General features: G+C 44.2%; 2 protein-coding genes across 2 annotated transcripts in view; both read right to left on the bottom strand.

The window, feature by feature from the left end:
* Positions 1-285: 285 nt before the first annotated feature.
* Positions 286-2,027, bottom strand: LOC117452156 (uncharacterized). The gene is made up of 6 exons (XM_071204247.1): positions 1,803-2,027; positions 1,260-1,388; positions 950-1,150; positions 783-824; positions 600-651; positions 286-373 (listed from the first exon to the last, which is right to left on the bottom strand). The coding sequence occupies exons 1-5, from the start codon at positions 2,025-2,027 to the stop codon at positions 601-603; spliced, it is 648 nt and encodes a 215-aa protein (XP_071060348.1). The 3' UTR covers positions 286-373; position 600.
* A 12,909-nt stretch (positions 2,028-14,936) lies between these two features.
* LOC117452762 (3-hydroxy-3-methylglutaryl-coenzyme A reductase-like) overlaps positions 14,937-25,734 on the bottom strand; it is a 15,326-nt gene continuing 4,528 nt past the window's right edge. Inside the window, 15 exon segments of the mRNA XM_034091515.2 lie at positions 14,937-16,084; positions 16,837-16,991; positions 17,558-17,716; positions 17,948-18,088; positions 18,694-18,864; positions 19,604-19,709; positions 19,815-19,972; positions 20,469-20,627; positions 20,806-21,000; positions 22,893-23,059; positions 23,139-23,377; positions 23,803-23,963; positions 24,088-24,180; positions 24,182-24,208; positions 24,811-24,917. Of these exon segments, the coding sequence (XP_033947406.1) occupies positions 16,033-16,084; positions 16,837-16,991; positions 17,558-17,716; positions 17,948-18,088; positions 18,694-18,864; positions 19,604-19,709; positions 19,815-19,972; positions 20,469-20,627; positions 20,806-21,000; positions 22,893-23,059; positions 23,139-23,377; positions 23,803-23,963; positions 24,088-24,180; positions 24,182-24,208; positions 24,811-24,917 (2,090 nt within the window). The 3' untranslated portion in view covers positions 14,937-16,032.

Here is a 25,734-nt window from a genome sequence, read left to right as displayed (position 1 = left end):
GGCAGGAAACAACTCCCAGGCAAAGACGTTGAAGAGTCAAGAATGAAATCAAAATTTCGGATTCATATTGGTAAGTATACATTCATTATCCACAGACTGGTAAACTATTGCACATATAATATGATGGAAGATAAATTAACTCTTTTACTAAATTAAGTTATATAAAAAACAGCACTAACGGACTGTAGCAAATTGTATAACAGTGCAAACAAAGTACTTAACAAACAATTACTGAGAACAATGGTAAAATGTGAAGTTTTATACTTGAAAATATTTTAAAACAACTGATGGGTGAACAGAACGGGTGATCGGTGTGCTGAAGCGAAGATTCCACATCCTGGATGGGCCGCTCCCTCTTTGCTTCGTAAAGACCCTGCGGGACGAGATGGAGAACAGGGATGTAGCCACCATTGACAAGATAGTACATACCTGTGCCGCCTTGGTCAACATGTCAGGTAGCATTGGGTTCAATAAAAACAGACAGGGGGATGTATAGGTCAAATCAGTCCTGCTGTCTTTTCTCTTTGAGTCACTTAGTTTGGGCCATGGCAGCAAAAGAACAACTCTTCAATGACTATCCTTCAGCTTTTTGAATCTACCTTACTGCTCTGCTCTCCTTCCAGGAATGACAGTTGACACCACGTAATTATTCTGTAAAGGTAAATAAACTATGTATTAGGAATTGTCTTAGCTAGTATTAACCTAACAGCCACCTAACAACAAATGCTCGCAAATGTTAATGAACTATAATTATAAATAATTGTTTAGGTTTTGTGTTTTACCTGAAGCTCCTGTTCTGTGTCTGACACACTGTCTGTTGACTCCTGAAATTGTTATACATAATTTGTGATTATTTGTATTGTTTCATAATATTTGTGTGCCATGTATTACATAGTATAAAGATATAACAGACAGTGTATTTGCAGTCTCTAAGGAAAATGTTTTATACCTGAAGCTCCAGCTCTGTATCTGGGATTGTGGTTCCCGCCAGCTGTGGGTCGATGTGCCTGGCCCAAACACGGCTAATGGTGTCCACTGCCTGACACTGAAAATCTTCATCTTGTTGGACACGGAAGATAACGGTTTGCGTTGGCGTCCAGGTGATGAAGTCTGCATAGGTTGTTTTGCACACAAACATCTGCATCTGCACCTGTAAAAAAAAGAGGAAGAAAAAGTACAGCATAGACTCCAACTACTTACCTGCAATTAACAAAACACAGATAATACAATTCCTTATGAGTTGTTATTTATTGTATTACCTGGGTGTAGTAGCTGTGGTTGGTCCTCGGCGACAACAAAGTGTCCAGATGTCCTCTCTTGTCTGCTGGCCAGTGATCAGCTGACAAATCACTATTCCACTTCAAGGGGCACTTTACCTCAACCGCCCCCTTTCCACAGCCAACGCAGTGTACATAAGCATCACAGCTTACACCAATGTAGGGCTTCTCTCTGCACACTCGGAAGCCTGCCCGTTGAATACTGATGCTTGTGTGGGGTTTATATATGTCACTGGAGATGTTAATTAAAGTGGGTGCTGTATATGCAGTTGTAAGGCCCAGTGCATACTTGTATGTCTCAATTGCATCCTTTTCGTGTTCCCTACCCCAAATGATGCCTGGTGTTTTCAGCGGATTTTTGCGTGACTCTTTCTGCACAATATCCCTCAGCAGTGATTTTGATGGCTTCTCAAGAGATGTGTGGATAACTCTGTGTGCTGATGTACCGGTCACCCTCCCAACCCTCTGCTGGTGCCAAGATGAACATTCTGCCTGGTATTTTGTCTCTTCCTCTATTGCCTGTACCTGATCATCTGAACATTCTGACAGATGTTGGTACCAAGGCTTTGGTTTGAAAGGGTCTGCAAAAGCCTTGAAAGTGCTCAGACCAACAGGCAGTTCTCCTGAGGCAGACAGCATTTCCAAGAACTGTTGTTTATTTTCTCCATTCGCCATTGGAATGACCCTGCAGTTTGTTCCTGTGTCCCTTTGCTTGGCTTTGTCTCCATAGAAGTATATATTGATGACCATGTCTGCCTCAACTTTTTTCGTGCAGACTTTATTCCAGGCACAGGCGATGCTGGTTGGTGCCACACTTGTATATCCAAGACGAACTGATGCCTCCAACTTTTAAGCAGGGCTCCGACATGGGAACAACTTTCTCCTAGTCTAGAGTAAAAAATATATATTTTAAATAAATACTTTTTCACTAAATAACAAAAGCATTTCTTCCCTTCTGAAGGATTACATAGGTGGCATTGTGACTGTACTATTAGTGTTATGCAGTCAGCTTACCCTGCCATGCAATCACAGTGAGCAGCTGTGACCTCTCCAGTCTTGTTAACAGCAACCCAGGTGTTGTGGGGTTTATCTGTAACTCTCCATGATGGCTTTACATGGGTCTTGAAGACTGTTGTGTCAGCACAGGGTTTGTGGTGAAGAACCACATCCACCCAGCCACTGGTAAAAAAGGTATGTGCTTCCAGAGACCTGAAGTTCTTCATTGAACTTGCTGTGTAAATCCCTAGAGGACAAGTGAGCAGACACAAATCTCTAAACCTGCTCCGTCACATCTACAAAGATTTAAAAAAACATTAGTAGTACAAACATGGGCAATCCAGAAAGTTCATTAATAAAGACTGAATTTTGCTATTGTGATGAACTGTATGTTAAAATAGTGTCATACTGTGTTGTGGTATATTTACTGAGATTATAAAGATAGGCTATAACATAAAATCGTCAATTATCAACCCTACCTATAACTAGATGCTATCATTAATTAGCTTGGTAAAACCCCTATTTAACACGTTATTGTATAACACATATTTATAGTTTACACAGTAACGCAAATTGGACAGACTATTAAAACGGATACATAATGTGTCTTGATGACGTCCTATACAAACTACCTGGAGATTCAATGAGGTAGTTATAGATGTCAGGATATGACACCTCAGGCCATTGAGTCGGATCATTTTTCCACTCGTCCACCGGCAGACTGAATGGACATTGATCGCCTATTGCTTTTAATTTAATCATATATCGAGCCCGATCGTCGTTTTCCAATGATTTAATGTAATAGTTTGCCTGTCTGGCCATTGTAATCGGGCTGTTTGAAGATCCAAAAATCTCCGGTTTTCTTAATTTTCTGATCGGATTGGCAAAAACTTCAGAATTTGTATTAACCGCCGTTCAACTGACAGCTTTGTTTTCCCCCAAAAGTGGGCGGAGCCGTAATTTTCGCCCGGAAGTGACGTAGGTGTTACTCTCATCTATACACACACACACACACACACACACACACACACACACACACACACACACACACACACACACACACACACACACACACACACACACACACACACACACACACACAAGGTATTTATATTAAATATTTGCCGGTGTATATATTTCCATTTATTTTATTATATTGTTAATATTTAAAATAAATTATCAAATTAAAATACATTTATATTTTATATATAAAAATCGGTCTCATGTTACCACTCTGTAAGCCAAGAGTTGTTAATTGAGCAATGCCTTAGCTTGAAGAACAGGGACACAACTAATGACAATAGCATATGTTGGTATATTATTTAGATATTCACACCTTTATCAGAAGAACCAAACCAACATAAAATGTGCTCACAGACAGGCCAGTTCTGTCTAATTTATCACAATTATTTTTGACATGAGATCTTCATATCATCCTAGTTTTGTATTTAGTTTCTAGATTTGTAAACAAATCCAGAACCTTTGAAATATGTTATTGAAAAAAGACGGCGCTCGTGAATTGTTGTTACGGTAACAGAGGGGTTTTAGGTCATAGATTGTAGTTGCCATAAGGCTGTTGACGGTCTTATTATAGGCTACTGTACATGTATTGGTTGGTTTTGTGGCATATTTGTAATGCTGTGCCAACTTGGGAAAGCACGCAGGCAAACCTGAGGAGCGCACACAGGGTGGAGAGGTGGAGTGAGGTTGAGCCATGGAGAGAAAGGGAGAGAGAGAGCGATATTGAGCGAGGCAGAGAGCCTGTGCAGCGGTCTGCTTGCGGACAGAGCAGTTTGTGAGAGAGCCGGCTTGAGAGTCAATTTCTCTTCAAAATATAATTGATTGCCAGCCTCCATTGTCCCTGGCTGGCTTGCTAGCTCATTGGTAACGTAACTGATGTCTTCTAATGTGCCTGCATCTGGCGCTGAGTTGCCATATTCTTTTCATGAACCACTTCCTGATATCCATTGTTGCAGATAAATATAAATGATAATAGCCAAACTAACCTAGCGAGAGGAAACCGACAGGCTGCTGTGCCGCATCTCACTCAAAAACCCACACGACTCAACCCAGCGAAAAACCAGTCTCGCGCACAGCCTTTCATTCAGAATTTCATAGCAAAATAAAAAAAGATATTAAACTAATCTTTCAACATATTTTAAAACAAAAATAAATATTAGGACAAAGCCCTACAAATAACAACGATAAATATAATAATAAAACAATTAAAATGTTGTATTCAGCCCTGATTAAAACAGCGGGCCCAAATCCTGGATGGGCGGGCCCAAATCCTGGATTGGCGGGCCCGGCCCCATGGGGCCCGCCCATGACGCCGGGTCTGGGTGTGGAGGGGATGTAGGAAGCAGGAGCAGGTGGGGAGAGATGGGGCTTCAAGGTTCAAGGTCATTTGTTTTAAATGTGAATTGGTGATAAGGACCAGCTGCACACAATAAAATACAGTATAGCACAAAACCAATAAGACACACGGTGACACATGGCACACCAACAATCAATCATCGTCCAGCCTCAGCTTTGGTATTCTTTCACAACCATGTTATGGGTTTATCAGACTGAGCAAACATAAACATGTGGTGATCCCACGGGTTCTTGTTTGCAGACAGCGGCGATTGGCGCATCCGTAGGCTGCACAAAAGTCCGGCATAGTCAGGTACTTCTGTAAACACAAAGCCAGCAAATTCCTGTATCATAATGCAAGATGTTTTTAACAAGCCAAACCACTTGGAAGAAATCATGTGTAACTTAAGTTGTGTTGAAAAGAAAGAGCAGTTCTGCCTCTCCCACTGGTGTAAAGTTGCTGGGTCAACTTTGTAATACTAGGTCTCACTGCACAGCCTCTTGTTATTAGCCAGCTAATAAATACAACCACATACACAAAGAAAAGCTGCAATTTCAACATGTCCAAGCATCCTGTATCATAGCCATGCTAATCATGTTTATAATAAACCAAACCGTTTGTAAATCAGTCAAGATTTCAGCGAGTTAAGAGTAAATGGTAAATGGACTGTACTTATATAGCGCTTTATCCAGTCTTTAAGACCCCTCAAAGCGCTTTACATTCTACATATCGTTCACCCATTCACACCCATTCATACAGAGCAGTGTTACTCTAGGACCTAACATGCATACACATTCACACACCGTTGGCCATGCCATCGGGAGCAACTCAGGGTTAAGTATCTTGCCCAAGGATACATCGACATGTTAACTGCATGGGCTGGGATCGAACCCACAACCTTCTGGTTGAAAGACGACCGCACTCCCTCACATCCACAGTCGCCCTTAAAGAGTGTTTTTGTGCAGATCACTCATCTTACAACAGCTACCATAACGCGAATCAGAGTAACTGTTGACTGTAGCAAGATGGCAGCCGGTCAGCTACGCTGGAAAATCTCCCATGAGCCATCTAGTGTTTATATATATATATGCCTACACCGGCATGCACGACGCTCCGCTTCCGTAATGCTTCTGAAACGCTCGTGAAACGCGCCCGGTAGGGTATGACGGAAACTGGGGGTTAGAGGGCAAAGCCATATACGAAATAGAACGCTACGAGACGGAATTCCCTCCTAATTCTGCCCTACGCTCCAAAAGGGGAGGGGCCTGAGAGGACAGCTAAATGCACAGCAGTCCATTTTCACCAGGCCCAACAACAAGAGCAAGGCTGCTACCAGAGCATCTTATCGTGTCAGTCACGTTCTTGCGAAACACATGAAGTCTTTCAAAGAAGTTGTGAAGGAAGCTTTCCTGGAGGCTGCCGACGCGGGGGACAGTAAAAATAACAGAAGCATTTCAACAGGTTTTTGATATAATACAAACTCAAGTTAGATACCGTTATTAATCAGCTGTAAGTTTTAGTTTGTTTGAACTTATTCATTATAATTATTGTACAAAATGGTATAAGAATGCAAACATTAAGATCTGTTCTGTTTAAATTGATTATAGTCTATTATCAATTCAGGTTAAGAAACCATATACCATATACCAGCATACCAGCATAGAATAGCATAGAAGTGACCAAAACATATGCTGGTTTGCTGGTCAACCATGCTGGTCTATGCTTGTTTTTTCAGCAGGGTTGGCATCAGTGTTGCTTTACTGGATTTTACTGGATTGCAAATAAAACTTAACTCTCCAAATATTTAAATATAACTTAATTCCAGCCGAGGAGGAACTCTGCTACTCAGATGTTGTACTTAAGTAAAATAAGAAGTACCAGAATGTAGGAATACTCTGTTACAAGTAAAAGTCCTGCATACGAAATGTTACTCAAGTTAAAGTACAAAAGTATTAGCATTAAAATATACAGTGCAGATTGGTCCATTTCAGAATAATATATATGATATATTTTATAATGATTGATCATGAAAGTGTTCTCAAAGCTGGTGAAGGTGCAGCTAGTTTGAAGTACTTTGTAGACTGCAGGGTAGCTGGTGGATTTACTCCAGGTGGAACTAAAGTCTGATTCAACACTTGATTATATTTCACATCATTAATCCAGATCTGTGAAGTAACTAAAGGGATTAAATACATGTAGTTGAGTTAAAGTATAAAGGTTTTCCTAGTGGAGTAGAAGTAAAAGTAGCATAACATGAAAATACTCAATTGGTACAAGACCATCCAAATTGTACTTCAGTACAATGTACTCAGTTACTTTAGACTGCTGGTGGAACCTCTGCAGCAGCCTTTTGTATGTGTTGAAAGACCAGAGCTTTCTCACGGAGCAGCTTGCTCAGTCCCTTCCTGTAGAGGGCATCAGTGTTGTCACTTCAGTCCAGTTTATGTTCATTTGCTCTCCAAGTAACTCAAACTCCAAACCTGAAAAAAGGGAACCACCTTCCACTGGATACGGGGCCTGTTAAACAGTGAAACCATCTCACTCTCAACATGAAGGAATTGTTTATACTGAGTGCTGCTCATTTCAATTGATCAAACACTCAGATACAAAATCATGTTCATGTAACCACCTAGAGTTGTCTTTATGAATGAAGCAAAGATAATGTTGTGATTACTCTGCATGTTGTGTTTTAAGCCAACATTGCTCAAACTCTGACATTTTAATTTCAGCAGTATCTCTGGAGCCACAAACATCTGTTCATGTTTTTGGGATGCCCTGGTGACTAGGCCTCACCAGTGTGAACAATACAAAAGCATACTTAATTTGTCAGTAATGTTAAATAACATAAATGTGTTAGTTCTAGTAGCGTTTAACATGTTCAATCTTTGCATTCTTACATCCTAAATTATAATAATTCATGAAATACTGCATGCTTGCTGTGTGAGAGGGAGGAGCATATAGCTGCTCGACCCGTTATGTCACTGCAGACACCATTATTGTTGAATCTGCAGCCGGGGTTTAGCCAATCAGTGCGCTCACAGCTGGTGAGATGTGTTGGCCCTCCTCTGATTGGCTGGAGCTTCTCTGGTGAGGGCCAAGCACTGTGAGTGCTCAGCAGATCCATTGGCTAGGATGTGGGTAAAAGGGGAGAAAGTTCAAGTGGTGTAAGCTCATCAGGAGAGGACTAAGCTACACCTGTCACTCATTGATGACTTTGATCTGTGCCCCAGCAGCGTCCATTGGAGCATACAGTCACGCCTCAGACCCTCATACCTGCTGGAAGTCAATCTGGAGACTCCTGCATCACATTTACGACTAATGGTTAAATGTGATTTATGAAAATAATCTCAGTTGCACTTCTGCGGACCATTTCCCCAAGGAATACAATGTGATTCCATTTGTTTGGTTCCATGTAAATAATATGTCATTTGTAATAGATTAGTTAAATCATGCAAACAACTCAATTAAAAAAGTTTAATTGAACATAACCAACGGAAGATGTTTAACAGTGTGTCCCATTCTTGCTAATTGTATATAGTATACTTTATATACAATAACAACACACACACACACACACACACACACACACACACACACACACACACACACACACACACACACACACACACACACACACACACACACACACACACACACACACACACACACACACACACACACACACACACACACACACACACGCACACACAATACCTATAGGATATTTATATTTTTCTCAAAAGATACATTTTCATTTTATAAAATAATAATGATAATAATTTATAATTATTTTACTTGTCTCTCATCAATTCTCCTCTTCTCCTTGCCTGATTTCATGTGTCTCTGTCTGTACAGGCAGCAGGCATTCGGCCTCGGGCCCTATTGTTTGGAGATAAGCTGGCACCCGTTTTCTCAGGCTCTCTTCATCAGCTGTGTTACTTCTTAGTATGCATGAAGCAAGGTTGTAAACATCTTCTCCTTCAGATAATGATAAGTCGGAGAGTAAACCGGATCAGACCGCCTTCTGGAGCCGGCTCCTCTGCAACAAACCTAACTGGTTATGTCCTCTGATGGAATGTCTGATTACTGTCTGATTACTTTAGTGTTGGTTCTTAGCAAATGTCTGACTTGCTGGCTGTAACTTCAAATGAGTCTTCAGTGTCTGACATCAGTTTGAAGCTCTCCTGTACTCCTTGTATTCCAGTGCTTTGCTCCAAGATTGAACCCTTTTCATCACAATAATAATAATGAAGCTTAGCGCAAGTTCAATGAGGAAGACCAATACCCCCTGGTGTTACACGTCACTTCAATCTCCTCTTCCATTAAGTAATCAGGGGCGTTACTCCCCAGCTAGCCAATCATCGCACCTGCTAACCCCTTTAAATCTGCTCTTCCCTCTCTGTCAGTTGTCATTTCAGGCGTCAACGCAATTGGTAGTACCTCAATACTCCTATCTTGTTAAAAGATTACAATTTTTTAAAAAAAACTCAGATGTCTAATACAGAAGGCTCCGACAACGAACCTTTTCCGAAGGATCTCGATCCCGGTTCCGACGTACCTCCAGGAGTACCTTCCAACTCCTCAAGCCAACGGCGCACAAGCTCCCGTCTGGCTTCCCATGGTGAATCCCGAACAGCAGAGGCGGATTTCCTCATCTTCCACCTACTGCAGCCGGGCATTTCCGCAGCCCCAGACCTCCCTCTCTCCCAGCTTCGGGAACTCTCCGACCAAGTCTCCGGTGCGGTCTCCCAGCCCAGGCCAGCAGCTCCAGCCAACTCTCCAGCCAACTCTCCAGCCAACTCTCCAGCCAACTCTCCAGCCAACTCTCCAGCCAACTCTCCAGCCAACTCTTCAGCCAACTCTCCCGAGGAGACCGGGGCGAGGACGCGGGCGTAGCCGCGGAGGGAAAAGGACAAGGAAGCGGAGCCCTCCACGAGCTCGCTCATCAAAAAGATTCACCTTTCCCCAGGCGCACCCGAGCGCCGGCCAGCTCGGGAGCCTCGGTAACCAGGATGATAGCCTAGCTAACACCCTGCAAACTCTGGCAAGCTCCATGCGGGGAATTAACGCTCACCTTCAGGCCATGGATAAAGGCTCCGCTAGAGCTTCAACTTCTTCCGCAAACTGGGGCGACGTTTCTGCTCCGGGGCCGTCAGGGCTTAGGCCGGGGAAGGGCCCGTCATATCTACAAGCGGTAATTCCCTCTCACACCCTGGCTACTGCATTTCCAGCGCCTCCTTCAGGTAGGCCTTACATTCCCCAAGCTGCGTATATTTCCTCTAGGCTGAGAGCGAAAATCCTTAAAGGAAAAGACGTTAATCTTGTCAGCCTCATCTTGCCTTCCCCGGAGTGCGCCAAGTCCATCGCCACAGGAGGAAGCTTCTCTGCCGTGTTTAGGTCCACAGATTCCAGACTCCTTCCAGATCTAAACATAGGGCAGTTCCTGGTCGCTTTCGGCATCTTTCGAGATGTCATATGTACCGTCTACCCCGAAAGGAGAACCGAGTTAGACGCGTATCTGGGCATCATCGGCGATCTCCATCTCAAATACGGGAAATTCACATTCTACTATTACCACAAGAGCTTTTCTAGCAAAGCAGCGCGCCATCTAGCTCACTGCAACATTCGCCTGGACTGGTCCGTGCTGGACACCGAGCTGCTTGTTATGGTTACCGGCGGGCAACAAGTCCACTCATGCCCTACTTGCGGGACGCAGGGCCACACTGCCCCCTTCTGCCCATCAGTGCCTCTCTCCGGGGCCAGAGATTTGCCCACGCCGTATCCCGGGAATTATAGTCAAGACCGCCAGGTGCAGAATAGGAAAAATGACAGGATTTGTTACGGCTTTAATGAGAATGTCTGCGTTTACCCCTTTTGTACTTTTCTCCACATCTGCAGTTTCTGCAGGGATGCTCATCCGAAGTCAGTCTGCCCCAGGCGCCGCCGAATCAACTTCCCGCAACAGAAACCACGTGGTGGAAAAACCTTCTAAAACTTCACCCGTCCACCCCATTAACATCCCATACCTAGCCGCTGCACTCTCTACCCACCCAGACTCAGTGTTCGTGGATTATCTTCTGTCAGGGCTCTCCCAAGGCTTTAGGGTCAGGGTCCTCTCTCCTCCCTCCGTAACCTTTGTCGCAAAAAACCTACAATCAGCCACTAAAGAACCCATCATAGTCTCCCAGCTCATTGAGAAAGAACGTAACAAAGGATACTTAATAGGTCCTTTTCACTCATCCCCGTTCTCAGTGTTCCGGACAAGTCCAATAGGAGTAGCCACACGTAAATACTCCGAGAAGAAAAGGCTGATTTTCGATCTGTCCGCACCCCGCGCCGGCCCGTTCTGCAGCATTAACAGCCTCATCCCTTCAGAGCCATTTTCCCTTCACTATGCCTCGGTTGACAACGCAATCAAACTAATCAAGCTCGCAGGGCAAGGAGCCTGGCTCTCCAAAGCAGACATTACTGATGCGTTCAAAATCATCCCCATCCATCCGTCCCAGTGGAACATGTTCGGCATCAGGTGGGAATCCAAATTCTACTTCGCCGTCCGCCTGACTTTCGGGTTCAGAAGTAGCCCCTACATTTTTAATTCTCTTTCCGAAGCCCTCTGCTGGATCCTGCTGAACATTGTCAGAATTCCCTCCGTTCTTCCCTTGCTGCACGATTTTCTCCTCGTAGATCCCCCTTGGGACAACTCAGGCGCCTCCCTGGCAAAACCTAAACTCTGCTTTCAGGAGCTAGGCGTTCCCCTATCCGCAGAGAAAACCCTAGGACCCGACACACGCCTGGAGTTTCTAGGCATTACACTCGATTCCTCAGAGATGAAAGCGTCTCTCCCCAGCGACAAACTGCAGCGCATACGTGACATTACCAAGTCATATTGCGAGCAACAAATCATAACCAAACAACAGCTGCTCTCTCTCCTCGGGCACCTTAACTTTGCCATGCGCGTCATTCCCCAGGGGCGCTCATTCATCTCTCGCCTCCTAGACACAGCGTTGGGCGTAAAAAACCTCCACGACCGCGTCGTGCTAGACGAAGGCTGCCGCTCAGACCTACGATTCTGGTCCCTCCTGCTCGATCACTGGAACGGCATCACCTTCTTCTATGATGACATAGTGTATTCCTCCGACTCAATGAGGTTCTTCACGGACGCCGCCCCATCCGTGGGTTTTGGGGGTTTATTTCAGGGAGAGTGGTTTGCGGGCCTATGGCCTCCCACATTCCCCAATCATGCCTCATCCTCCGCCCTGCACGAGATCTACCCTATTGCCGTTGCCTGTTACGTGTGGGGTCACCTCTGGCTACGGAAACGCATCTCGGTGCTCTGCGACAACCAAGCAGTAGTGTTAATAAAGCTCGCTCCCCGTGCAATGACATTATGCCGTTCATGAGAAGCATCACGTGCTCCTCCATTACCCATAACTTCCTCATCTCAGCTCGTCATGTCCCCGGCCACCTCAACACAGCGGCTGACTCCCTCTCTCGCTTTCATTTCCAGACCTTCCGGAATCTCTGCCCAGAAGCCAGCTCGCAACCCGTCGGGATCCCTCCCCTGCATCTTCTCTCCCTCTCTTAAATGAGAGCCCATTAGCCAGGCACCTAGAGTCCGCCAGGTTCTTTATGAGGAAGGGCTTAGCCGTTTCCACCCTTAAAATATACGACTCCGCATGGAGAACTTTCGCTTTCTTTTGTTTTTCTGAAGGCATCTCACTTAAACCCGTCCTCATATCCACCGTGTGCGCCTTCATGTGCTACTGCGCCACTGATCGCCACCTCAAACCTCAATACATCCGAGGCCTCCTAGCTGGAGTTCAGTTTAATGTTCGCTGTTACGATCCCAGCTTTCCCAGCCTGTTCTCTAACCAATCAGTCAAACTCACTTTGAAAGGTCTTCTAAAAACGTTTCCCCCCGTTGCAGACCATAGGCGACCCATTACACTCTCCACCCTGCGTCTCATGCTCTCCAAACTCAGAGAAGGAGTATTTTCTCCATACGTCGACGCACTACTCGATGAATTATTCCTGTTAGCATTCTATGCTTTTCTCAGACCAGGAGAATTCGCCACAGTTTCCCTAACATTCGATCCCGATCAAGACGTTTGCTTTGCCGACTTATCTTTCCACGCTAGCCATTTTAGTTTAAAACTTAAGCACTCCAAATGCGGAGGCGCTTGCTCCGTTAACGCTGCTCGCAACGATTCCCCGTTCTGCCCCTATAAATCCATGATCAAATTCCTGCATCTTAGATCTTCCACAAATCCTCTCTCACCACTATTTCTTCTTCCAGGGAATATTCCCTTAACTAAACACCGGTTCAACTACTACTTAAAGCAAGTTCTCTCTAAATCCGGATTATCACCCCAATTATTCTCGGGGAATTCGTTCAGGATAGGCGCAGCTACATCTGCTGCTAATCAAGGAGTCTCATCCTCATCCCTGCAACAACTCGGACGGTGGTCCTCCTCTGCCTTCACATCCTACATCGGCCCGGACATCAGTGCCGTGCTGGCCATCCAAAGGTCCCTCAAACACTAAACGGTATTTATACATATAAATGGTGGTGGTTTTAGCAAGTCAGCACATTTACGTGTCACCGTGTTCATGTTTAAACACTTGATATCGTCGTGACCTTCGGGTCCGCATTGTGTTTAACCCTGCGCGTGCAGGTTGCGGCCAGTGGGTCAGCGTCATGTTTAACCCTGCGCGTGCAGGTTGCGGCCAGTGGGTCAGCGTTTGTCTAAATCCGCTATGCAGGCGCTAACCATGGTTGGCGTTCACATTAACCCTGCAGTGATTCCGACATTCTCATCATGTCCCCGTGCTTGTTACGAATGGGTGAAGCAGGTAGGACTCAAATGCAGAATAACGAAAAGCGAGCTTTATTAAATAAATTAAAGCTGTGGCAAAACAAGGCAGAATCCAAAATATCCAACGAGTAGCACAAGGAACACAGACCGTGGAATGACATGGAGGGGAAACAATGAACCGACATGGAACACAGGGGAAGACTAGACTAAATACACAGAAGGGTAATCACAGAACAAGACACAGCTGGGCAGGGGAGGAGAAACACAAGGACAACAGGTGAACACAATCGGGTAATCAGGGAGGGAAACAGACAGAAAGCAGACGGGCAGGAAACGGGGGTGAACACTCTACACAATAAGACAGGAAACCCAAAGACAAGAAAAACACCAACACAGACAAAACTACAAACGTGACATAACCTGAGAATCGTGACAGTGCTATCTCATTTCATCCACAGATCTCCTCAATCAGCCAGTAAGGTAAGAAATGCTTCACATCGCAGTACTTCTTACTTCTCTTCTCTTTGGGGGTTCATCGGAGCAGTTTTCCCCTCCCGAATGATCATCCTACAAACCGGGGCCTAATCTCCAAATATCAATTAATTCATTGTTGTAATCTGTCAATCATCATTTTCTTATACCATGTGTCCCGGTAATGAACATGTATTTCATACATCACGTCTCTCCTGATTGAAATGAAGCTTAGCGCAAGTTCAATGAGGAAGACCAATACCCCCTGGTGTTACACGTCACTTCAATCTCCTCTCCCATTAAGTAATCAGGGGGGTTCCTCCCCAGCTAGCCAATCATCGCACCTGCTAACCTCTTTAAATCTGCTCTTCCCTCTCTGTCAGTTGTCATTTCAGGCGTCAACGCACAACCCTCCTCCACCCCTTCGCCTCCTGTCTCCTAATTCAGGGCCAAGCTAATCCTTCTTCCTTCAGACCAGACCGAACCACTTATCACCACCACCAGTGTCTAGACCCCGGGGGGGTTCATCGGAGCGGTTTTCCCCTCCCGAATGATCATCCTACAAACCGGGGCCTAATCTCCAAACATCAGTTAATTCATTGTTGTAATCTGTCAATCATCATTTTCTTATACCATGTGTCCCGGTAATGAACATGTATTTCATACATCACGTCTCTCCTGATTGAAATGTTATTTATGCTGGAACTGCTACCTCCGCGACCCGACCACGGATAAGCGGGGGAAGATGGATGGATGGGTATGGCAACACAGTGAACCTGTTGCAGATCAGTGCGCAGGTGCTTGCTTTTCAAACTAATGTTTCTATTACTAAATGTCTGCTGATAAAACAATCTATGAACAGTGAAACAGAGCCATGCCACGCCAGCTTTACTGTACATACAACACACTTCAAGATTTCATACAAACTAGACGGAAAAACTGCAGACATGAACCTCAGCTCTTCAGCGACGTGTTCCATATTCCAATTCCTGACAAAGCATTAATCAAAACAGTGCAATGTTGTCGTGGTTTAAGTCCTTTTGTATTTATTACAAAATATATCCAAAATGTTTGCCTTCCACTGCTTTCACAGGAGACTCACTATAACTGCATTCATTGAACCCGCTCCACAGCTGCAGACATTTCCCTCTGAAGCATCAGCGCTGCATGCTGATGCACTTCAAAATGCAACCGAAGGAAGAGTCTGTCACTTTCTGTAGATCAGGGGTGTCCAAACTATGACCCGGGGGCCAACTCCTTTTCCTTTTCAAATAAATGCAGTCATTTCTTATAAATGCACTTATGAGGCAACATACGGTAGTGGTCCAGCATTTTTTATATGTTTCTGTCTGTGGCCCTCAGCTAAAACAAGTTGGGACACCCCTGATGTTGATCAAAGCAGACACAATGCGATGGTTTGCATCACACATAAGAACACTGTTCTTCAGTCCTTTTTGTGTGACAGGAAATGCGGGTGGGTTGAGAATGTGTTTCCTTATGGTAATTAGAATGTATGATCCCAACAGGAATGGGCTGATGAGTAAAGGATTCTTTGATTGGGACCCCACCTGTTGTGAGAGGAAGTCAGCCTTAAGTGAGGTTCAATCATACTTTTAGAGTGCCTCTTGGATCCAGATAATTAATTATTCATATGTTCCCTTGTTCATTCCTTCTTGAGTCTCTTATGGTTACTCTGTCTGCATGGTTCACAGAACTGTATGGGCTGAAAACTGTGACACTATGATGCATTATATTCACTGTGGTCATGGGTTCCCATGCACATTCAGCAGTCACAAACATTCTGTTTCACACTGCTTCATTTGGCAACAGGACAGCAGAAACCTTTGAAGCAGAACAGCTACACAGCATTCTTACTGTAAATGTGGGAATAAAAGAAGCCAGCCCCATAAACACACACAGATACAGAAAATGAAATATGTCAACTGAAGAGTCTGATTAGCATCATATCCAGCAAAAGAGATTGGTCCAAAGACACTCCAGTGTTTCCTTGAAAGACAGCTGAGCTCTGCTTCGTTGAATAATGAATAATTGTTCTCTTCCATATTGTCCATATGTCCTGCTCTGTGCTGTGACCTGGGCTCAGTGCAGGAGGCTCTCAGGAGGCTTTCTTTGTGCACGTCCCTGGCTCCTGGAGGTTCACTTTGGATCTGCAGACACAGACAGCAGTCAGGTCAGATTCATCATGATGTCTGGTGAACACACACTGGTCGTACATTCTTCACTTACAGTTCTATCTGTGCTAATGCTGTGCAAAGTGAAACGTGTATGTGCTCTTAACAAACATGGATTCAAAGGTTTAACTATGCTAAGAAAAGGTAGTTGCCTTGTCCCACGTTAGTTTATATTATTGAGACCCTGCAGACCAGGACCCAAGCCTGTAATAAATAAATCGACCTGGAACACAAGAGTTAGAGTTGTAGTTTGAAATGCCACTAAACACCATGTATATATAAATGTCCCTGTAAACAAAAAGAAAGTGAACAATCTTTTCAGTTCCTTTCCGTGTCTTCACAGAAACATACACGTGTATGTTGTCACTGAAGAAAGATGAATTGATGAATAAATGTTGCCTACTTACATAATAATAATAATCATACCTAACAAGCTAGCTCGTGTGTTAATCAGCAACAGATGTGCTAGCTTGTAGCTCTGATGCGACAAACACAAAGTTGGCAAGCCTTTACATTTGTTGTCTCTTTCAACAAAGATGTTTCCAACTATCAGCAGCTGTTGTGTTATTTACGTAGTGATGCAAACACTGATGGGGACCGAGTTCTCTGAGCTCACTAAAACCAGTTCTTAGTAGTGATAGCATTTTTTTCGTTTGCTTATCTTTCTGCTGTTTGTGTAGACATAGAGGAATCATGTGAATGTGTGAATGAGGGTTGGTCGCTCTCACCTGTTGTGTGTCATGTGACTCTTGACCAGGTGGCCTGCAGCCAGAGCAGACATCAGTGAGAGCTCTCCAGCCAGCACGGTGGCACACACTACCCGCGCCAACTGCCGCGCGTTCTCCCCGGGACAGTCCAGACTGGCGCCCTGCACGCCCAGCATCTGCACACACACAAACACATGAATGGTTACTCTAGCAAATTAGCTTAAAATATTGTGATATATGCTTTCCACATTCATTTCCTAAGTTCTCAAAGGAAATACTGCATTGGTGTCGAATAAGAAATCATTTAACAATCCCAGGGGGAAGTTGGTTTTTTGACGTTTGTTCCATTTCGAATGAATAAAATAAGATAAAATATATCATATAAACATAGGGAAACATTTAGCAAATAAGGTAAAATATGATGTATGAACAACAGAAATAAAAAGAATATGTTCAATTAAGATAAAATAAGTTAAATAACATATGAAATTATTTAAAAAATATAGACCTTCTGGGTGAGAAGATGTAGACTTTCTGCTGTCCTGATATCATCAATACTTTAGCTGAGATGTGGGTGTGTGTGTGTGTGTGTGTGTGTGTGTGTGTGTGTGTCTGTGTGTGTGTGTGTGTGTGTGTGTGTGTGTGTGTGTGTGTGTGTGTGTGTGTGTGTGTGTGTGTGTGTGTGTGTGTGTGTGTGTGTGTGTGTGTGTGTGTGTGTGCGTGTGTGTGTGAGTTTGTGTACCCGGAGGCAGGCTTGCTGGGGGGGCAGGCTGGTTCCTCCCCCTACAGTCCCCAGCTCTATGGAGGGCATGGTGCAGGTGATGTACAGATCCTCCCCAGTCGGTCCTGACGCCTCCATCAGGGTGATGCAGTTGCTGCTGCCCACTGACTGGGCTGGATCCTGAGGACACACACACACACACACACACACACACACACACACACACACACACACACACACACACACACACACACACACACACACACACACACACACACACACACACACACACACACACACACACACACACACACACACACACACACACACACACACACACACACACACACAGATTTAACACAGGAAACACAAGAAGACATGGAAATCCACAGGTGCAGGATATTTCTCTACCTGTCCACAGGCTATGTAGATGGCAGCCACCAGGTTGGATGCGTGTGCGTTGAATCCTCCGATGCTTCCGGCCATGGCTGAGCCCACCAGGTTCTTACTGATGTTCACCTCCACCAGAGCGGCTGTTGTTGTTTTCAACACCTGCGGCACAGCCACAACACACAGTTAATATGAGATCTGATCATTCTGATGAATAGAGTTTAACTTGTACCAAAGCTACTGAAGTGGCTAATCCTGGGTTTGAAGCTTTCTGAAGCCACAGGAGGTTAGGTGACACACATTTCCAAAAAGCACGCACAAAGATGTTGTTTGGTTCCACTTGAAGATATGGATATATTGAACAAGAACTTTCTTTTGACATTCAAGAAAAAACGAATAAATTCAAAATCCATATTTCATTATTCTGATCAGGCAATCGTCAGAAATAAGGTGACACAAATAATGGGCTAAATGGTGGTACTTAAAACAAGGGGCCAAACTATTGTCATCTACTATAGAATGATGCTTCAAATAATGTGGTTGGAAAACTGTAGGCCTTCCACCATCTTACCCAAAGACTCACAAATGTCTGGTCCATTTAAAGCCTCGCCCACAGCGTAATTGTGGAGGACTATCTATGTTTTAAAATCTGCAGCATTGGGTAATTCAAAGGTGTTCATTCTTGACTTTCAAGTCTCCTTCAATGGACTTCTGTTTGTTTCTGTGTATATAGTAAAGACCACGGACAGTAAGCTGCAGCCTCCTACCTCTCTGACCACTTTCGCGGGGATGGTGGCCTCACAGACGGCAGACTTGCCCCGGCCTTCGATCCAGTTGATGGCGGCAGGTTTCTTGTCGGTGCAGAAGTTCCCGCTCACAGCTATCACCTGCACATCTGGGAAGTGCTGCTGCAGTATGCTCAGAGCCTGCTCTGTACCCTGCAGGAGAACATGCTTCCTTTAAAAACAGAGTAACATCTTCTCACGCAGCCAGGGGGCGCTGGTTGATGAAGGCTCGAGCAGGCTAAGTGACAAGTACCTCAACATTGTACTTAAGTAAGTGTGGTTTGTTGCTTTCACCCCTTTTATACGGAGCGCATTAAGGGACATGGATAATAAAAATGAATTGAGAAAAAGTGATTTTCTCTGTCCCCCAGGAGGAGCTGGAGTGTGCAGGAGACCACCAGTTCATTGCAGAAGGTTAACAGGGAATAGAATGGGAGGGATGAAAGCCCTCTTTAATGGTCACACATGCAGAGCACACAGCACACACAGTGAAAGACATCAACTGAGTTATATTTAAAACTCGGACTTCATTTGAAAGGACATTTACGGCCAGAAGTGTCGAGCTGTCTGTTTAAGCACTGGAGTGCACTGGTGATACGATCAAATTGGATTTGTTTAGCCCAATATCAAACATTACACTTGTCCAAGAGGGATTTACAGTGTGTATAGCATACCCGCGAGGAATTAACTCTCTTCAGCATACATCGGAAAAGAAGGAGAGTCTGTAAACCAGTCTGCATCGATCTATGAACTAATGTCAGGGATGTTCAACTCATGCGCACAATTTCTTTTCTTTTTTTCCATTAGTCTTTGGGGGGCTCCGTACTTTTAATACACTCAGTGGTTGTATGAAACTGCACCTGCTGACTATCCACACAGCCACAACAGTTACCTTCGAGATCATATTCATCCCCATTGCATCCCCGGTCTTGGAATGGAAGCGGATGTAGAGATTCCTCCCGGCCAGACCGACCAGCAGCTTCTGCAGCCGAGCAAACCTGCCAACAGCAACAGACCCTCTCAACACAGAGACAACACGCAGACACACAGCACAGCCCAGACTCTGAATCCTCGTCGTGTCCACGTCAGCGTTTCTATCTTACCTGCTGGTGTTGTCAAAGGCGTCTTTGATGACCTGAAAGCCGTCCGTGCTCTCCAGCCAGGCCTTGACCTCCGCAGCATGGCAGGCAGAGGGCAGCCTCACCACGGGTCCTCGCGTCATGCTGTCGGCCAGGATACGGCAGTTGGCTCCGCCTCCCAGCTGTGAGATACAGTACATAGTATTCACATAAAGTCATCACATCGCACCCCCACTGAAGAGCCAGGAGAAATTGAAAAGGCTGAATGAAATTACATTTTCATATCATTTTCAGGAGTCATGCTTCTGATATCAGCTGAACAAAAACTAAATCTCTATAATGAATCACTTATTTGTGTTCTTCAGGAAAACACAAAGTCAGGGTTTCCCATGTTCAAAACCATTTGAACAGATCACCAATTTCTCTTGTGAACACACAGTGTATAAATTCAATGTTGCCATAATATAAACATACAGTAAGTTGTTAGTGGTTATTCTGGCTGCACACTGTGTACCCGATAACTCATATGTAAATAATAACTCATCTAACTTCACAAAGCTTGATCTGTGAAATTATACCAGAATGAGCATTAAATATGCATTCATTTCTGTCAAAGTGAAATGATTGTTAAATGTAATTTAACTTTGTCCGCCCTGGTACAATCAATCGGACACTTACAGCGATTGCTCGACAACCACGGTTAGTGCTGGCAACCAAGCAACCCTCTGTGGTTGCCATTGGAACCTGGAACTGCTTCCCATCCAGATGCAGGGGTCCAGCCACGCCCACAGGTACGGGCATGTAGCCAATCACGTTCTCGCAGCATGTGCCTATCACCTGGAAAACAGAAACATGAATGAGAAAAACGTCTCGAAACAGCAAGCAGCGTGTGTGTGTGTGTGTGTGTGCGTGCGTGCGTGTGTGTGTGTGTGTGTGTGTGTGTGTGTGTGTGTGTGTGTGTGTGTGTGTGTGTGTGTGTCTGTGTGTGTGTGTGCGTGCGTGCGTGTGTCTTCACCTTGGAGTAGTCGTAGTGGGTGTATGGCAGGGAGGACAGTGCAGAGGGAGAGGGCAGTTTGGAGGATAACATCTGTCTGCGTATGGCCACTCCTCTCTCCGGTTTCTCCATCATGGCCTCCAGTTTGTATGCAGGGATGTGTTTGGAGTTGACCAGCTGCATCACCTCAGCATCGCTCAGGAAACGAGCCCCCATCTGTAGAAACACAACCATGCAGGGACTTAAGGTGTGTTTACACTGGACGCGGAGGGAAGAGTCATCCTTTGAAATCATGTGTGTTTACTAGTCACCCAAACTAGACACGCTGGCAAGGTGGTGGGGCTTATCTTATCGTTCCTGTCTATATTTACTTAAGATTGGAAGAATCAAAAATATATATGTTTGTAATATACCAGTGAAATAAACCCACACTTTGATTGAAAGTGCTGTTGAGAAATTATATTGAGAGCTTCAGATTCAGCCCATTCTATATTTTAACACCAATTATCAATAAACTGTGTGACATGCTTGTTCTATAGGGCTATAGTGTTGGCTTGCATTACACAATTACAATTTATAGGAAATGGATTACAACCAACTGCCTAATATTTAATTTCATAAAAGCACCAACAATTTTCTTAGCAGATAATCAATATTGAAGCAATATCTGGACTCCCTACAATGGGATGCCTTTGCAGCCCATTTACATGCACACAAACCTATATCACACACTACGGGAAAGGGACACCCCATAAGCCTTATAGGTCTTCTTTAAAATCTCCGCTTCTAATCATTTCAACATGTCACGTGAAATATCCTCCTCTCCTCATGCAGTGTGGGAGAAGTGAAAGCTGGACCTGCACGGGCTGAGTTCAGGCCAGAGGAATCAGTGTCTTATCTTAGGGCGACTGTGGCTGCGAGGCAGTGCGGTCGTCGATCCCAGCCCATGCAGTCAACATGTCGATGTATCCTTGAGCAAGATACTTAACCCTGAGTTGCTCCCGATGGCATGGCCAACGGTGTGTGAATGTGTATGCATGTTAGTGCATGTCCTAACATACACTGCTCAGTATGAATGGGTGAACGACATGTAGTATGTAAAGCGCTTTGAGGGGTCTTAAAGACTGGATAAAGTGCTATATAAGTACAGTCCATTTACCATTTATCTATTGGCGTCATGCTCTAATTGGTTCAGCCTCAAAGAGAGAGTGGAGTGAGTAAGCTTATTACAACGCCCTTAGATCAGACTACTGCCTCTAACCTGCAGTCTAATTGGTGTGGCGACTGAAATAGACACCGGAGCTAAAGGTGTGCCGAGGTGAAGTATAAGCCAACCCCCGACTTGTTTGAGACTTCAGATGTGAAAGGTAGCTTTTATCTATATTTACAATTGATTTTTAAATCCTTACATTGAATTGTCTGGCACCCTCTTATCTCACTGATTCTCTGTCATTCTGTGTCCCTGGCCCTACTGCCTTCAACAGCAGGCTTTTTAAATATTTAAAATGTCCCCCAAAATAAAACTGGGGAAGCAGATTCTATGCCCGTAAACTGTGGAACATCCTACCAAGAGAATGTCGACATTTTTGTTTTTCATTTGCCCATTTAACCTCCTTGTATTCCTTTAAATATCATACATCACGTACATACGGTATGCTGCATGTGTGTTAACAACTTTTGAACTTCTGAGCTGAATTTATTTTTTCTGTTTATCTTGCGTCGTGTGATTTTGTTGAAACACAACTTTAACTTAGATGGTTATCTGTTGCTAAATTCAAGATTAACTCATTGCATTTATTATTTTGTGTATTTTTCTAGAATTCTATGGAATCATGTGTTATAGGGGGGTCATGCAGAGTAAGGGCGCCTACCCCTTTAAGAGAGAGGGGGGGTACATGTGTGGAGTGTGCATGTTGAGAGCGAGCGAGATGAGAGTGAGTGTATGTCTGGAAGTGAACGGGACTAGCTATAAATCGTTTATGCCTTACTTTCTGTTTGTCTAAAGTTGTGTGCCATATTGTAAAAGCACTAGGAGCGGCATCCTGTGTATGAAAAGTGCTACACAAATAAAGCTTTATTATTATTTGTATTATTTATGTGTAATGTACCTCAGGGTTGCTGAGGATGGCCACACATTGGTCCAGGTCTCTGGGTTTTTCGGGGAGGCTGGGCTGATTGTTCTCAACCTTGAGCTCCTCCTCTTCCCCCCCCACCACAAAGTGGCTCTTAGGCTGGGTGTCGGCGGCCGGGGCAGACAAGGGCCGGATCACTTCATCTAGGGACACAAGGCGTTAGATACAACCACGCCACACAAGTCCATCCGGGGACTGCATCACCACTGAGCACAGACGCACCTCTCTCTGCCTTGTTGGCGGGTGGCGGGGCGGGGGCGAGGGGTCGGGGGGGGCATGGCTCGGTCCTGCAGCAGCTCTCAGTGCGCCGCCGGGGGCTGGGGGCGGGGGCGGACATGGTGATGGGGTTCTTCAGTGACAGCGTAGACTCCATCTCGACCTGCTCAAAGAAGATGTACTTGATGGCCAGCAGCAGGGCCAGAGCCAGGCAGATCACCTGCTCTATGTCCATGGTGATCATCCTGCAGGGGCGGGCAGCAACATGTACAACGTCTTTTATTCTGATCCAAGCACACACTCGCATTAATGTATGTATTAAAGAAACTAAAGATCACATTTTCCTTCTGACACACTGCCGTCTTTTTTTTAACAAGACTTTAACTTCTTTTTATCTAACAAACGTCTTGGTGTGTCAGAAGCAAATACAGTACTTAGGAACATCAAGACTTCAGAAAATAGAGAATGTAATTGAATCACTATCTTCACTTTAAACTTTACTTTAACGTCATGTGATAATATAAATGTTTGTATTCTATTTTTAAATTGTTTATTGGACATTCTTACTTAATATTACTTCAAATCTAATATCTCTGCTGTACATTGGCCTTTTTGCATCTTGATCTTCGAGCGCACATGAAGTTGAAAGCATGGCCATCACCAGCCTTACCTGGTGAGGTAGAAGTGCCAAAGTGGTTTCTCTGGCTCAATCCTCCTGGGGGAGAGGCTGTCCAGCTCCATGCCCACCTGAGGGATGCCCCCTGAGGTGTGGATGGACAAGGGCTCTGCGATCCAGCGGCTGTGGGCGTGAACCATCACCAGGCCCAGAGACTGCACACACAGCACACCACACACATCACATTATTGCTTTCCACTAACCTAATACAGTTGTGTGAAATCCTGTTGACATAATACATTGATTAAAGTCAACGTTTCAGTTTTTCAGTGGACCTACCATGATCATTTTGACCCTCTGGGTGACGGGGTTGGGTTTGTGGTCCTCCTCCTCCTCCATCACTCTGGAGAAGTGGCTCAGCTGCCAGATCGGGGTGTCCCTCCCGACTGTCACGGGACAACTAGAGCAAACACAACACCATCAGTCACACCGACAGAAACACAGACAGGTACACACCTACACTGGAACACTGCGCCAGGGCTGGAAGAAGTATTCAGGCGCTTTACTTGAGTGAAAGTACCAATACATTACTGTCAAAATACTTCAAAGTAAAGTCCTGCATTCAAAATCTTATTTAAGTAAAAGTACAATAGTATTATCAGCTAAAGTATAACAAGTAAAAGTAATCATTGTGCAGAAAAAGTGTGTGTGAATATGATTATAATTATACTGTATATGTGACATTTCTAGATAATATGTTATCAAGTAGCATTTTACTGTTGTAGACAAATAAAGTTCTGATTGCACTTTTGTAAAATATTTAAATAATTGGACTCAAAGAGACTGTGACTTAAAAAGATTTTATCCCACTAGTTTAATTTATAGAGATGCATTTTTTTTAAATAATGTAGTGGAGTAAAATTACAAAGTAAAGTATAAGTAATGAAATAGCATTTCATGGAAATACTCAAGTGAAGTACAAGTATACCTCAAAATGGTACTTAAGTTCAGTACTTGAGTACACATACTTAGTTACTTCCCACCTCAGCACTGCACCCTTACCTCCAGCACCAGGGAGACACACGCAGGGAAGAAAGTCATGAACACAAAGTAGTTGGCCAGGACCGACATGCAGCCGAAGCAGCACATGATTTCTAGCTGCCGCACACCTGGAAGACACGAGACATGTCAGAGGCCACAAAGTCACCTCAACGACCAAACAGAAAGCCCTTCATGCAGTGGGGGCTGCTCGCGGTGCTGCCCCTCTGCATGCTGCCCCTCAGGGAGATACTCTGCTCTGTGTCCGCAGGGTAAAGGTTACAGCTATGCATTACTTTGTACAATGCAGGAGGTCAAATTGGCAGCTTTATAACAGCCACACTGTTTTTAGACAATGCATCTTTAAGTATCTTGTTAAGTCAAAGACTCTTGAAAACATATTATTTTGAGTTGTATCTCAGATAAAAAAATGTTGTTAAATCACCAACTAACAAAAAAAACCGACCACTTTTGAGCGATTTTGGATTATATTTGTAACACACCATATTTAGTTTAAAATACATTTTCCTGCTAATTACAAGATCTGATTTATCTCAATATCCCATGTTGTTTCAAGAAATCTTACCAAGCAAATGTTCACTTGCTCTATTGGCAGATTTGTTTGCTTTATTACGAGGGATAACACATTGTTTTCATTTTTTTTTACTTTTCTTTTTTTAATCCTGCTACATAACACACATGCATCAGGCTTGACGTCACTTAAGCAACTTTCAGATCCAATTACGCATTCTCAAAGTCATGTACAGTTTTACAACAAACTTTCTAAACTGCACAATTATTATATCATCATTATATTATTATTATTATTAATTATCCTATAATTGAAAACAAGTCTATGTGTAATTCACGGATCAAAGGATCATATGGGATCCCAAACTTGATTGCCTATCGCTGTTGACTACCCGTAGTGGTCCGCCGGCCTGGCGG

Source organism: Pseudochaenichthys georgianus, chromosome 9 (assembly GCF_902827115.2).
Source record: "Pseudochaenichthys georgianus chromosome 9, fPseGeo1.2, whole genome shotgun sequence".
Classification (NCBI taxonomy): domain Eukaryota; kingdom Metazoa; phylum Chordata; class Actinopteri; order Perciformes; family Channichthyidae; genus Pseudochaenichthys; species Pseudochaenichthys georgianus.
Note: the sequence above shows the minus strand (reverse complement) of the source record. Positions and strands in the feature narration are given on the sequence as shown.